The sequence below is a fragment of the Ctenopharyngodon idella genome, chromosome 12, assembly GCF_019924925.1.
Source record: "Ctenopharyngodon idella isolate HZGC_01 chromosome 12, HZGC01, whole genome shotgun sequence".
Classification (NCBI taxonomy): Eukaryota; Metazoa; Chordata; class Actinopteri; order Cypriniformes; family Xenocyprididae; genus Ctenopharyngodon; species Ctenopharyngodon idella.
This window is the reverse complement of record NC_067231.1, coordinates 31,399,854-31,413,544: the sequence shown is the minus strand read 5'-3', so window position 1 is coordinate 31,413,544 and position 13,691 is coordinate 31,399,854. Positions and strand designations below refer to the sequence as shown.

Below are 13,691 nucleotides of genomic sequence, written 5' to 3'. Positions count from 1 at the left end.
CCGTTACTGACAATCCTCATTTTGACTGCGTGAGATTCTCCAGCTTTGTTGTTGTTGAGCTGTTAAAGCTCCGCCCTCTTCTGGAAAGGGGGCGGGAGCAGCAGCTCATTTGCATTTAAAGGGACACACACAAAAACGGCGTGTTTTTGCTCACACCCAAATAGGGGCATATTTGACAAGCTATAATAAATGATCTGTGGGGTATTTTGAGCTCAAACTTCACAGACACATTCTGGGGACACCAGAGACTTATATTACATCTTGTGAAAGTGTCATTTTAGGTCCCCTTTAATGAAACTGAATTTGGACTCACTGTTCTTTTCACATGCTGTTTTTGCGACTGCACTTAATTTCATTGTGTTGTGAGTGGAAAGGCATTAATCAACCTTCATTACACATTTTACATAAGTTGTCAGTGCTGGATTTGTTCTCAGTGATGCTTAAATGTAAATATTCATTTTGGATTAGGTTAACATGATTGACAGGTGAGATGTGGCTCCTCCCCCTGTGCGGGGTTGACCAATGAGCGCGCGGCAGCGGGGCGCCCGCGGGCACGTGCACGCGCACAGCTGAGCTGATGAAGGGCGTAATGAGGAAAGTTTCTTCAGGAATCCGCTGATTATGACGGTGAGATCTATTGATTGATTGATTGATTGATTGATTGAGTAGTTGATATGAGAGCTGATGTGACTTCTGCGCCTAAAGTTTATGTGAAACACAGTCTGAAGTTGTAATGAGTCAGTTATATGTTCGTTTGTGTCACAGAACCGAGTGATATGATGTGTTTAATTGATCCGATCAGGATCATTAATACGTGATTCAGTCAGAATGATTCGCACTTCGAAGATTCAGAAACATGATGAAGAGTCTTGTGAATTCTTGTGAATGCAGTCAGAGACCTGACTTGTTATTGTGACTTTATGTGAAATATTGTGTGACAAACACTGTGGTGAAAAGATGAAGAAAAATACATGATAAAGTCAGAATGAAATGTGAATTATCACTATCGATTTTCTAAGTGCATGTTATTGATTTTACTGTGATCGCTTCATCCATGCATATATTTAATTTATTTTTTATTAATGCAAAAAATACAAGTTTAAAGTAAACAATTTGTGTATAATACACAAAATTTAACAGAATACAGAGAAAAAAAATAGTTAATAATTTGCTAATGACAAAAAAAAATATAAGAAAGTGTTTTGCAGATCCCACGATCCAAGATCCTTTTCAAAACCTGGCAGGTGAAAGCTGTCTACCTCTTCAGGTTCTTGAACACACACACACTTCTGCTTGCTGGCAGACCAGTTTCGCTGCACATAAATATAACAATTACTATAACCAAAAGTGTCATTCAGTAAAACCGAAATTTTGGTTAAACCGAATTACTTTTTTGATGACAAATTTTGTCCATCTTGTAAAAAAAATGACAAAAGCAGTGCTAATTGATTATAAAAACATTGTTAACACTTAATAAAACTTCAAAATTAACTATATCTCCATTATGTTTTTTTACACTTTGAAAAACCCTCTTCATCAATGACCTGGATATAAAATTTGTAAAGAAGATAAATTAATTTTTAACGTTTATTTGACCTGCACAGACTGTGGTGAATGCTGGTCTTAAACTCCGCCCCTTTCTTACAATCCACTGTATGCTCACATTCAGATCCGCCTCCATTTTTGAGTGCCACGCCCACATCTCAACATCCAGTCAACAACGTATGAACAGAACCAAGTCCCTGCCCTACTTTTTTTTTTTTCTCGGGGGGTGGGAATAATACGTTTCAATTGGACTTAGATCGCAATACAGAAGATAAGATCTGACGCTATCGCGACCAAAGTCCCTTTAAGACAAGCGCCTCTCAGGCATGCAAGTGCATCTCCTATCTCTTTGAATGGGGAAACATCAAATTCTCCAAAGCTGTTCGCCAAGCTTTCGACTGAATTTCATATTTGAAATCACCGGTGAAACCTGACAACAACGGACTCATAAATTTTGTTTCTAAATGCTCAAATCATGACCAAAAAAAATGGCATTTTTCAGGCTAGATCAAGCTAATGCGCATGAGCAGTCCTAAGTGCGCGTCTCTATAGGAAGTGCACGTCTGACTGTTTCTATAGGAACCGGAGCTTCTAACGGCCTTACAGTGACGCAATGACTTCACCAATCACCGATTGGCTCTTATTTAGAAGGCGGGACTTATTCCGCCATATTGTGCGTTGCATTTTCTTCCATTCAAAACAATACCAATGACACGTCTTGTGTTATTTTAAAGTCTTTGTCGCGACTCATCATGAAACTGAAGTTGCGCTGGTCTTTTCTTCTCTATTGTGCCGTATATCCATGTGAAACTGCTTCGCAAACAAGAACAAATGTAGGGCGGGGCTTGATTTTGTCTGTGGGGAATTGATTGGATGGTTGTGGTTTGCTATTGGTGGATCTCATGTGAGTGACAGGTTGCCCCGCCCTCGTCATCAGAGAAGAGAAGAGATGCTGCAAGAGGGAGGAGAAGATATTCTGATTCAAGATTACCAGGAACATGAATTTAAAACAATAATGATAAATCATTTAGAATAAACACTGAAATGTTACATTAAAAAAATTAAAAAAAAGGATCAGCAGCTGTAGGAATCAGACGTGATGATGTGTGTTTGTCATCTAACGCTTTATTTCTTCATAAAGCATCTTTTACAGACTAAAACACTTGCAGTGATATCAGTGGAGTCATGTTAGGGTTGGTATTTTACGTTTGGCTGTTTTTATAAAGAAGAGTTTGATAGTTTGTGTCTGCGGTTCGTAACGTCATTAATAACACATGCAGAAGCAGACGCGCGTCGCTCCTCTCTGTTGAGTCCAGCAGCAGCGGCGTGAAAATGTTTTGGCAAACGTGACTTTAGCCGTCATTTGAGACACACACGTTTAATCTGCCGAGCGCTGTGTTAGATTTTCAGACTTTAAAGTCCCTGTGAAATCAAAACTGACAATTCTTGTTTTTTATGGAATATTCCAGTGTTTATTCTGAATGATTTATCATTATTGTTTTAAATTCATGTTCCTGGTAATCTTGAATCAGAATATCTTCTCCTCCCTCTTGCAGCATCTCTTCTCTTCTCTGATGATGAGGGCGGGGCAACCTGTCACTCACATGAGATCCACCAAGAGCAAACCACAACCATCCAATCAATTCCTCACAGAAAAAATGTGTGTGTGAGAGAGTGTGTGTGTTCAACCCTCTTCACTGAGACAGTTTTACAGAGGAAGTTCAAGTGGAGTGGCTTACTTTTCTTTTGGTTAATGTGTCTCTGTGAAGCTTCTTTCGTTTTCAGACTCATCTGTGTTTGTAGTGATGGACTCATACAGGATTTATTTCTGACATCATGATAGTGAAGGTGTTCATTTATTGTAGAATCTGTTTAATATTTAGTATAATGTGGATTGTGTTCTGTCAAATGCTTTTGCTGTGCACATTTATATATTCTGATTCCACTGATATTAATGTCGATCTCTGTGCTTCTCAGGATTGTTTGTGTTGATCTGATTCTGCCATGAGCCGCAGTGAGTTCACGTCTGGATCTCTGCAGCTGAAGGTAACAAAAGCCAACAGATGACTGTTGAATATGAGACCAACAATATTTTCCCACATGCCCGAAGAAGCTGTTTGGAGAAACTGATTCATGAGAGTTTTTAAGTAGATCAACAAGAATATGTTCTAAGAATGTTTTGCTGAAGTTCTAAGTTTCTGAATGTTGACTAAATTTTCAAATCATCCATTTTTTAAAATATTTTTTGTGAAAACATATTTTTTTCTTGGTTATGCATTCATTAAGGGAACATTTCATGCTTTAAACATTATAGGAATGTTGCTTTTTAACAAGTAGAAACGTAAAAAAAAATGTTAGACAAACAGAACATTAATAAATTCACAATATGTAAGATTTTTGGATTAAAATATCCAAAAACCACTAGAACAGTGTTATATATTTTGTTGACTTGTGTACTTACATTATACTAGATGTTTCCAAGAATGTTTAAATCCAGAGAAATAAGCAATTTTAACCAGGACACGGACCGTGTCTGTGCGTCGCCTATCAATGACATCATACTCGAGTTACCTTCAGTTTCCGGTTTTATTTTGTAGAAACCATGGAAACACCAAAGAATTTGCCAATAAACCAGTTTTGGTGATTGCAATAAAGACTTGAAGCTACTGTGAATGTTGGTATAAGAAACGCAGTGTTTGTAATTAGACACGCACACACAATATTTTTCCAGCTCTTCAAATGTTATTTTTAATGTGATGACCAAAATTAATATTTGTTCATCCTTCTTCATTTGTAAAACCCAACATTTCAAGATGTTCAACATTTGATAGAAAACACTTTTATTTCAAAATAAAGACATTAATTACCACTATAACCATCAGATGGCGGCAGAGGACTATTTATTTGCGCATATATTAGACATTTCTTGTAATAGTTTTTTGCTTTTGAATAATTATTAAATATTATTTAAAAAAAAACTAGGTTTAAAAATACATTTTGTCAAGGTGAAGTATGAAGTACTCACGAAATCTCATGAAAAACAATAACTTGTGAATGTATTACAGAAACCGATCATCACGCTCTCTCTTTATAATCACTGAAGCTGTCAGTCAGTGCAGCACAAGATCACACTTCTGAAAACTCACATTTTATTCAATGAATCTAACTAAAGGGCACAATAAATCTTTAATTTACAGTGTGTTGACGCTTTTTTTCCGCACGAAAGTGTGAAAACTGATGGTCGAATTGAATTTTGCTTTGGAGGAACACTGAAGGACACGTCTTTTTCATGTCACCTTATGTTTGAATAAGTAAATTAACACTAAGTCTGACTATTTAGGTGTCTATATTCTGATTATAAACTAAGTATTACACTAAAGCTACCTCACCGACACACCAACAAGTGACATTTCACCAGAAGTTTTTCAGCTGGCTTATATTATTGCGGATGTTCTTAAGAATGTGTATATGGTCAATTGTCCTTGCACTCTATATCAAATGTCTATGTCTGATTTTTTGATGACCTGTCATAGTTTTATCTGTCCCATCACAGTTTTATAATGATCCTAAAAGATCAGTAACATTGTGTTTTGTGTCATTGCTTAGGCGAAGCAATCTGTCAATCGAAAAGAAAACAATATAGCTTAGTGCGCTTATCACACGGCAGAGTGTTCACGCAAGCAGCTCATGATTGGCGTCTCAGAGTGGATCCGTTCACAGTAAATGAGCTTCATCACTGATAATGACACTGATCTGAAGCTGCTCTTCAGTGATTGTTTTCTCTGGTCAGCCCAACTCTGTTTGGTGTGTTGAAGGTTCCTCATGACGGCCAGCAGAGATCTCCATCACGTGCCAGCCTCGCTAAATTCTGTGGCTTCATCCTCCTTGTGTTCTTCATCATGGCCTCTTACTTGCTGTCGGGCGAGAGGAAGACTCTGCTGGAGGACCTCAGTGAAAGCACCCTCAGAGACTTGGTGCGCAGCATCGGAACTAAAGTGACGTTCAGAGCCAGACGAGTTCCTGCCGTCAGCGAGCTGCTCAACCTCGACCCGCACGTGAGAAATTTATACAGTACATATTGACATCAACATCTGAATCTATATAATGTAAAGCACCTTTTGTGCAATGGAAATGTTAAAGGTTCTTCATGGAACCATTGATGCCAATACAGAACCTTTATTTTTAAAAGTCCAGTGCACATTTATGAGATTACAGATCCAAATGAACCTGTTGAGTGAGTCCGAGTAAAACCCTGTTAAACTCTCTGTCTCTTTCAGATGTTTTCTGTGATTCCGCCACACTTTTTACCGGATGTTAAGAACCCCTGCTGGTACGAGGAGCTGCATGGAAACGTGAGCGCAGATCCATACGGATCCAACCTGTTCGGCCGCTTGTTCAGTCAGATGCGAGTTGCTTTCAAGGGCCTGAGCGCCACGTTCAGACAGCGGTTAATTCTGCGCAATGGGAAACTTCAGCGCTTGCGATGCCTTCCCTACTTCTACATCATCGGTCAGCCCAAGTGTGGCACGACGGACCTGTACGAGCGCTTGAGGCTCCATCCCGACGTGTATCTCACGGGGCCCAAGGAACCGCACTGGTGGAGCCGGAAGAGGTTCGGTGAGTGAGATTCCTGACGCTTAAATGCCTTCAAAGGGAAGCTGCTTTCATCCGCACTCTCATTACAAACAAAATGTTCTGGAAGAAGCAGCATCACGACTGAAGAAACAAAGCAGAAATAGATTAAAAACAATCAAAACAAGCAGTTCTGGTTTGTTTGTTCTTGTCAGAAGTGTCTGCTGGGAACTAAAACACACTTCATTAGAGCAAATGATGAATCTCAGATCACAGTTTGATTCGTGAGAATGTGAACCGATTCATCAGGGTCATATAAACACGTGTGATGATGTACAGTCATTAGAATAACACACGTGATGTAGATTGTTCTTTCGTTAAGATAATTATAGTGTTTCTACTTCAGAGACTCATTCAGATGCATCTAGTTTTAGTTTAATCTTCTCTAAACATTCTACAACTAGTAGTAACATTTAAAAAAGTTATTAAAGACCAGATATTTGAATAAACGCTCTGGAAGAACATTTGCTCGTAACTTTGAGAGAACATTCTGAGAACGTTTGCTGGGATCACGACAGATGCAGTGGTTCACCTGCACAGAATGAAATCTGCCTCGTTCAGCTTTTTTTTCTTATTTTACTGCATTTCAAGCTGTTTCCTGTCTAGATATAATCAGCTTTATTTATCTGTTTTAGTCACATGACTTCCTCTCAGCTCAGAGAGAGCAATAAAAAAACATTGATCACTGAATTTGATTCATAGCAGATCCAGAAAACATTTTACACTCAAATTAGACCAAATCTAACATTCACACTCATTTATATAGATTTTATCCATAATTCAACTCCATATACAGGCGCTGGACTGTAAATGTTCAGTGATTTCTCTGTCTCTGCTCGTGTGTTTTTGTGTTCGTCCCACTGATGCTCATAAATATTGACTGACACAGAAGCACCTGTCGTTTGGAGAAGCTTGATCTGGATCCTGTGATTTGCAGGAATCGTTAATCTCGGTGATCCTCCTCTTACCCGCTTCCCGCTGGACCATTACCTGGACCTGTTCGATCCGGTGGCCCAGCGGATTCAGCACAGACTTCTGGGAAACTCCATCAGCAGCGACATCATCACTGGTATGTTCTCAGATCTGTGTGTTTATTTTCATTTCCACATGAGGTCAGGTTTGTTTGATCTGTGCGCTCGAGTGTTCCTAGAATGTGTTACAAAGTGACGCTTTACTGTAATTACATTCTATTTCCTGTAAAAACAATGTGTGTGTGTGTGTGTGTGTGTTTGACTGACAGGTGAGGCCAGCGCTTCCACTATGTGGGACAACTGCGCCTGGCACTATCACCATGACATCAGCAGAGAGGCGGAGCCTCCGTCACTCGTCCAGGACTTCATTCACGTGCTGCAGCCGGATGCGCGACTCATCGCCATCCTCAGAGACCCTGTGGAAAGGTCAGAGGTCACACCAGATCTCGAACTAAAACTACAACTGTAAAAAACATTTTCATTACTTGAAATAAAATAAAATGAAATAAATAAAATGAAATGAAATAAAATAATAAAATAAAAATCAAATCAAATACAATAAAATGAAATGAAATGAAAATAAAATAAAATAAAATTAAACTTAAATTCAATTCAATAAAATACAATAAAATAAGATAAAATGAAATGAAATAAAATTAAAATAAAATTAAATGAAATAATAAAATTAAATTAAAATCAAATCAAAATAAAATCAAACGAAATACAATAAAATACAATAAAATAAAATGAAATAAAATTAAACTAAATGAAATAATGAAATGAAATACAATAAAATAAAATTTAATTTAAATTAAATGAAAATAAAATGAAATGAATAAAATGAAATAAATGAAATGAAATGAAATAATAAAATAAAAATCAAACCAAATACAATAAAATGAAAATAAAATTAAATTAAAATTCAATTCAATTCAATAAAATACAATAAAATAAGATAAAATGAGAAAATAAAATTAAATGAGAATAAAATTAAATGAAATAATAAAATAAAATTAAAATAAAATCAAAATAAAATCAAATGAAATACAATAAAATACAATAAAATAAAATGAAATAAAATTAAACTAAATGAAATAAACTGAAATGAAATGGAAAAAATAAATAAATGAAATAATGAAATGAAATACAATAAAATTAAATTAAATTTAAATTAAATAAAAATAAAATGAAATAAATAAAAGGAAATGAAATAAAATACAATATAATACAATAAAATGAAAATAAAATGAAAATAAAATCAAATACAATAAAAAAACAAAAAAAATAAAATGAAATAAAATGAAATAAATAAAAGCAAATGAAATAAAATAAACAAGGCAACATTTCTGTAGAAACTTGTTTCTGTCAATAAAATAAAAATGAATAAAAAATAAATAAAAAAAGGTAATTGCAACTTTTTATCTTTTTCTTTGTTATTGCATGTTTATATTTTGCAGTTTGGACTTTATAACGACCAATTGCGAGATTATTTATCATAAATCTGAGAAAACACTCATAATTGTGAGATAAATAGTCGCAATTACCTTTTTTATTTTTTATTCCGTGGCAGAAACAAGCTTCCATACTTATCTCATTTGTGTTTCGTTTAATTTGAAGTGCTTAACTAAAACACTTCATTTATTTATTTATTTTTAAATGTCAAAAACTCAAGAAAATTACTAAAACAAACATTTTTGCTCATGAATATCTCATAAAGTGACCATCTGGCAGGACACAAGAATGCTTGTTTTAGTTCCGGGTCACGTGACGCGGCTCGTGTAGCGTGTTTGATGATGTCATCTGATGCTTCACACACGCTCGAACTCTTCTGCTGTTCTTCTTCAGACTCTATTCAGACTATTTGTACTTCGGCACGTCTAATAAATCAGCGCTGGATTTCCATCAGAAGGTCTGCGAGTCTCTGCGTCTGTTCGATGCCTGTCTGCGGGACGCCGGTCTGAGAGCGTGTGTGTACAGCAGCGCACTGTATGTCGCCATGAGTGTGAGTATGCCGACCTCTGACCTCAGCAAGCGCCATGCACCTGTATCCCTTTATTTATATAGTTAAGTATTTAATAGTTATTTACGTGTGTGTGTGTGTGTGTGTGTAGGTGCGGCTGCAGGTGGGCCTGTATGTGGTGTTTATTCTGGACTGGTTGTCAGTGTTCAGCCGTGATCAGCTCTTAGTTTTGCGTCTGGAGGATCACGCTGCAAACGTGACGCGCAGCATGAGCAGAATCTTCCACTTCCTGCAGTTAGGTCAGTCCTGCAGCCGCCTGTCTGTCATCAGAAGGGGGCAGCAGACATTCATCATCATCATCATGAGACGAAGCTCACAGCAAAGAGCACATATAAACCACATTTAAAAAAGCATAGTATAAATCAAAAAATACAAACTAAAGAGACATAAAATATATAAACTAAATCCATCTTAAAAACAGAATCGTTTTGGGATGTGACTGATTGTGTTGTGTGTCTGTTTGCAGGTCCGGTGTCTGAACAGACAGAGAGACTCATCAGCAAACGTCCCGCGTCAAACACCAGGCATCTGTCGGACAGGGATCTGGGGCCGATGGAGCCGTTGACACGAGAGCTGCTCCGGATGTTTTACGCTCCTTTCAACCAGAAACTGTCTGCGGTGCTGCAGGATGAATCCTTCACGTGGTAGCGTCGCTCTGAACGCTGCCGTTCACACGCAGACCACCTGTCAGATGAGTTTGATGCTGATTGTTCATTCACTGGATCATGAAGGGATTTTTTGTAAATGATGAAGTAATTTTAAACCACACAGTGGAAAAAAAACTCTCTTTTAAGTGTTTAAATCGCTGACACCTGCTGGTCAGATTGATCCAGTTCAGTGTGCAGTTTTACAGTCGGCATGAAAAGAATTCACGCTCATCTTTTCTTCTCTCGCATATCCAAGTGAAACGCTTCTCAAACAAGAGCAAATGTAGGGCGGGGCTTGATTTTGTCTGTGGGGAATTGATTGGATGGTGTTGGTTTGCTGTTGGTGGGTCTCATGTGAGTGACAGGTTGCCCCGCCCTTGTCATCAGAGAAAAGGGAGGGAAAGTTATTCTGATTTAAGATAACTAGGAACATGAATTTAAAACAATGATAATGTGCACCGATAAATTATTTTGAATAAACATTGCAATGTTCCATAAAAAAAACAAGAATTGTCAATTTTGATTTCAGCTTGATTTTTTTTTTTTTTATCTAACTACCTGCCATCTTTTGAATTAAGAATCATATGATGATACCATCAATAACTGACACTGACACCATCCTAACCAGACACAACGCGATGCCGCGACATGCGTTAAAAGGTATATTTTCCATGTTAATCGGAGTTTTTGTCCTAACTAGCCGCGACAGCGACATGTGACGATTCTATTTTAGAAACGGTTTCTATTTTTCTGCGACGTCGCGGCTGGAGCAGCAACACAAAGTATGGCAGTGATAATCTCAGGTACTGTTTATGTGCTTTATTTAATGTTAAAAGCATCTAATGTGAGTTTGAATATCATTTTGTGCGTCTTTTATAGCCGTACTGAAAGCAACAACGGACAATTTACCTCAGATCTTCAAAGTAAGGAATCACGAATGTTCAAACTGTCAACTCATTGAACAGACAAGTGTGTTCTATGACAAAAATAGTTTCAGTGACTCAGTATTTTCTGATTGGCTGTGGTTTTTGATTGACTTTATCGCGTCTCATATAGTCGCGTCGCGTCTGGTGTTGCTTGTCGCTGGAATCTTATCGCATCGCGTTTGGTTAGGACACGGTGTGAGAACCACTTCAGATCATAATTCCGGATTAAATACAGTAACGGTCGCCGTTACTGGCGAAACTGATGGTCATATTCCTCAACTATGTAAGAATCTGCCCTTTATTTGTAGTTTTAAAGGGATGATTCAACCAATCATTATTTTTAAAACGATATAAAAATAACACAAGAAAATATTTTGTAATAATTGTTAACCAAACAACATTGGACCGCATTGACTTTCACTGTATCAACAAAAAAACCACTGAGGCGTTTCTCAAAACATCTTCATAGTGACTAAAACTTGTGCTGGAAATCCAAAAATCAGTTTGCGATCACTTCATCGTGCGGATACGGTGCCGTCACTGGCTCACGAACATGCTTTCTTCGGTCTGACTGATTGTTGAACATACATTAGCAAAAACAACTGACCTTCACAAAAACAAGAATAACGGCACTATATAATACTGTTTGCAATCACTGACCGGCCTCAAGACCAGATTCAGATTCACTTTTTGAAACAGATGAAAAAATCCCCCAGACTCCACCCTAGCAACCACCCTGAACACCCTAGCAACCACACACTCACAATCCCCCACAGCCCTCTAGATGGCGGCGGTGAGTTTTGTTCTGGTAAGCAGCTCACGCAGTCATATACTGTATATTTGACGAGGGCGACGCTGTCAGATCATCCTCATGCCATGAGCTCTTCCTGTGGGAAACTCCAGGGAAAGTCCCGGATCATGAGAACGGCTCCTGTGCTTTTATGAAGAATCATAAATTTGCTGTTTGATGGTTGCAGCAGCTCAGGAAGTTAAGGATCACAAACACAGAGGCCTCTGGGTAACAAACTAGATCTGTGTTTTATTATCTTGGCTTGACAGAGACGCTCTGTTATTGAAGAAAACGTGGGTTTGGCTCCGATCTGATTTACAGTGCATGTCCATTACAATTTGGTTTCCTTGTGGTTATTAAATGTTTGGAACCAAATAAAAACCTTGCTTTTTAGGTTTAATTTTTTTTTGTACAACATTCTCAGATTGTTCTGGGAAGCAAAAAACGTTCCTGTATTGATATCCTTCCAGTGGATGTTTCCGACTGTTTCCAGTAAGTTTTTGTTATTGTACTGTTGTCATGGAAACAGATGCTCAGGGGCCAGTTGCATAAGCGCAGCCATTACTTTAAACTAGTCTGACCAACCAAAGGATAATCAGTCTTCCTTTTTGTTCTCATATTAAACAAGTCTTAAATCTAACTTGTTATGCAACTGACTTGAAGTAATGAATGACCAGTCTTAAAGCCCCCCGTAGTCAATAATTTTGTCCGTTTAAACTTATCTTTGATCACCAAAATGACATATTTAAATGTTTTTTTCCTTGAAAAATGCCTTAAAATAGCTTGAATGTAACTCTACACCCTTGCCTTATTTAGTATACATGGTTTTATGAATATGCAAATTAGCCCCGCCTCCACTCACTCGCACCAGTTCAGAGATCCACTTGAATATGCAAATTAGCCCCGCCTCCACTCACTCGCACCAGTTCAGAGATCCACTTGAATGTAACTCTACACCCTTGCCTCATTTAGTATACAAGGTTTTATGAATATGCAGATTAGCCCCGCCTCCACTCACACCAGTTTAGAGATCCACTTGAATATGCAAATTAGCCCCGCCTCCACTCACTCGCACCAGTTCAGAAATCCACTTGTTGGCGATCACACCTTGACATGATTGGTTACAATGTAGTTTGTGATGTAAGAAACGGCAGCAATTTTTTTGCAACTATATTTGGCTGACTGCAGTTTTAAGGAGAAAATACTGAGCAAATACTCTGTCATCTTTTTCTGTAACATTTCAGCTGTTTTTTAAATGTTACTATTTCAGAACACTCAGAGAACATTGAAAAGTAACATTCTCACACTTGCAAAATCATAAGAGAGTAAAACATTCCCTTAGTGTTCTCTTAACGTTCACATAACCAAGAAACAGCGTTTTGAACGTTCTTAGAACATGTTTTTCAGGTGGTTTGCTGCAGATCTGCTGGTTCTGTGCTTCAGATTTCTCAGTTTCATGAAGTCACTCATGCGTCTGACAGGAAGATGGAAGCGACTGCGCAGAGTGCCAGCGTCTGTCTAATATCACCATGTGCTGGATGTTGGCGGACGGTCAGCTGGACACATATTGATCATCTGCTTCGTGTTACTCTGAATCATCCGGCCAGATCTATAACTCACAGCTAACAATGTTCTTGCCATGTCCGTCTCTCTTGCAGAAAGCCATGATTCAGTGTGCTGAATGACTGATGTCTCGCAGCTTCAGTGATGAGGTTTGTCATTTAGAAATATTCTGAGGTCGTGAGCAGTGAGCGCTTCAAACGCTTCATTTAAGTTGTGTTTCTTTGTTCCAGTGTGTTTGTTGTGTTTTCGTTGGGCAGAACGTGAGTTTGCGGTGGATTGCTGGTGGCTTACAGACGCGTTCGCAGCACTCGTGTCTCCTGATTCTGACCTAGTGAATGATGGTTTAGCACCGAGATGCATCTGAAGATCGTTCTGCAGAGAATCAGTGTTGATTTTGGATGCTCATCAGAGTTTTTGGGTCATTTAAGGGGATGAAATATTAAGTAGCTGATTAAAAGTCTGATATCATCTGCAGTGGTTTGCACAGACAGATGTTTCCCCGAGACAGTTCAGGCGGTTCCTGCAGCTTCAGGGTTTGGTCTGAAGAATGTGTGATGATTTCAGGAAGTGCTGCTGGCGTCTCAGATTCATCCCACC

At 38.1% G+C, this 13,691-nt stretch overlaps 1 protein-coding gene across 2 annotated transcripts; it reads left to right on the top strand.

Annotated features, from left to right (window-relative positions):
* The first annotated feature begins 557 nt into the window (after positions 1-557).
* LOC127524183 (carbohydrate sulfotransferase 15-like) lies at positions 558-10,325 on the top strand. 2 transcript variants are annotated; one of them, XM_051915593.1, is made up of 9 exons: positions 558-627; positions 3,523-3,591; positions 5,361-5,600; positions 5,823-6,162; positions 7,115-7,246; positions 7,418-7,574; positions 8,994-9,150; positions 9,260-9,407; positions 9,635-10,325. In XM_051915593.1, exons 2-9 carry the CDS (start codon positions 3,550-3,552, stop codon positions 9,814-9,816), a joined length of 1,398 nt encoding a protein of 465 aa, XP_051771553.1. In that variant the 5' UTR covers positions 558-627; positions 3,523-3,549; the 3' UTR covers positions 9,817-10,325. The 2 variants fall into 2 exon arrangements, with proteins under 2 accessions (XP_051771553.1, XP_051771552.1); XM_051915592.1 differs by lacking the exon at positions 558-627 and adding an exon at positions 3,285-3,393.
* Positions 10,326-13,691: the final 3,366 nt, after the last annotated feature.

Excerpts from the sequence above, each read along its gene's own strand:
- LOC127524183 (XM_051915593.1), top strand. The coding sequence starts at position 3,550 with ATGAGCCGCAGTGAGTTCACGTCTGGATCTCTGCAGCTGAAG. Across the intron at positions 5,601-5,822 it reads TGCTCAACCTCGACCCGCAC|ATGTTTTCTGTGATTCCGCC; the intron begins GTGAGAAATTTA and ends TGTCTCTTTCAG. Across the intron at positions 9,151-9,259 it reads CACTGTATGTCGCCATGAGT|GTGCGGCTGCAGGTGGGCCT; the intron begins GTGAGTATGCCG and ends GTGTGTGTGTAG.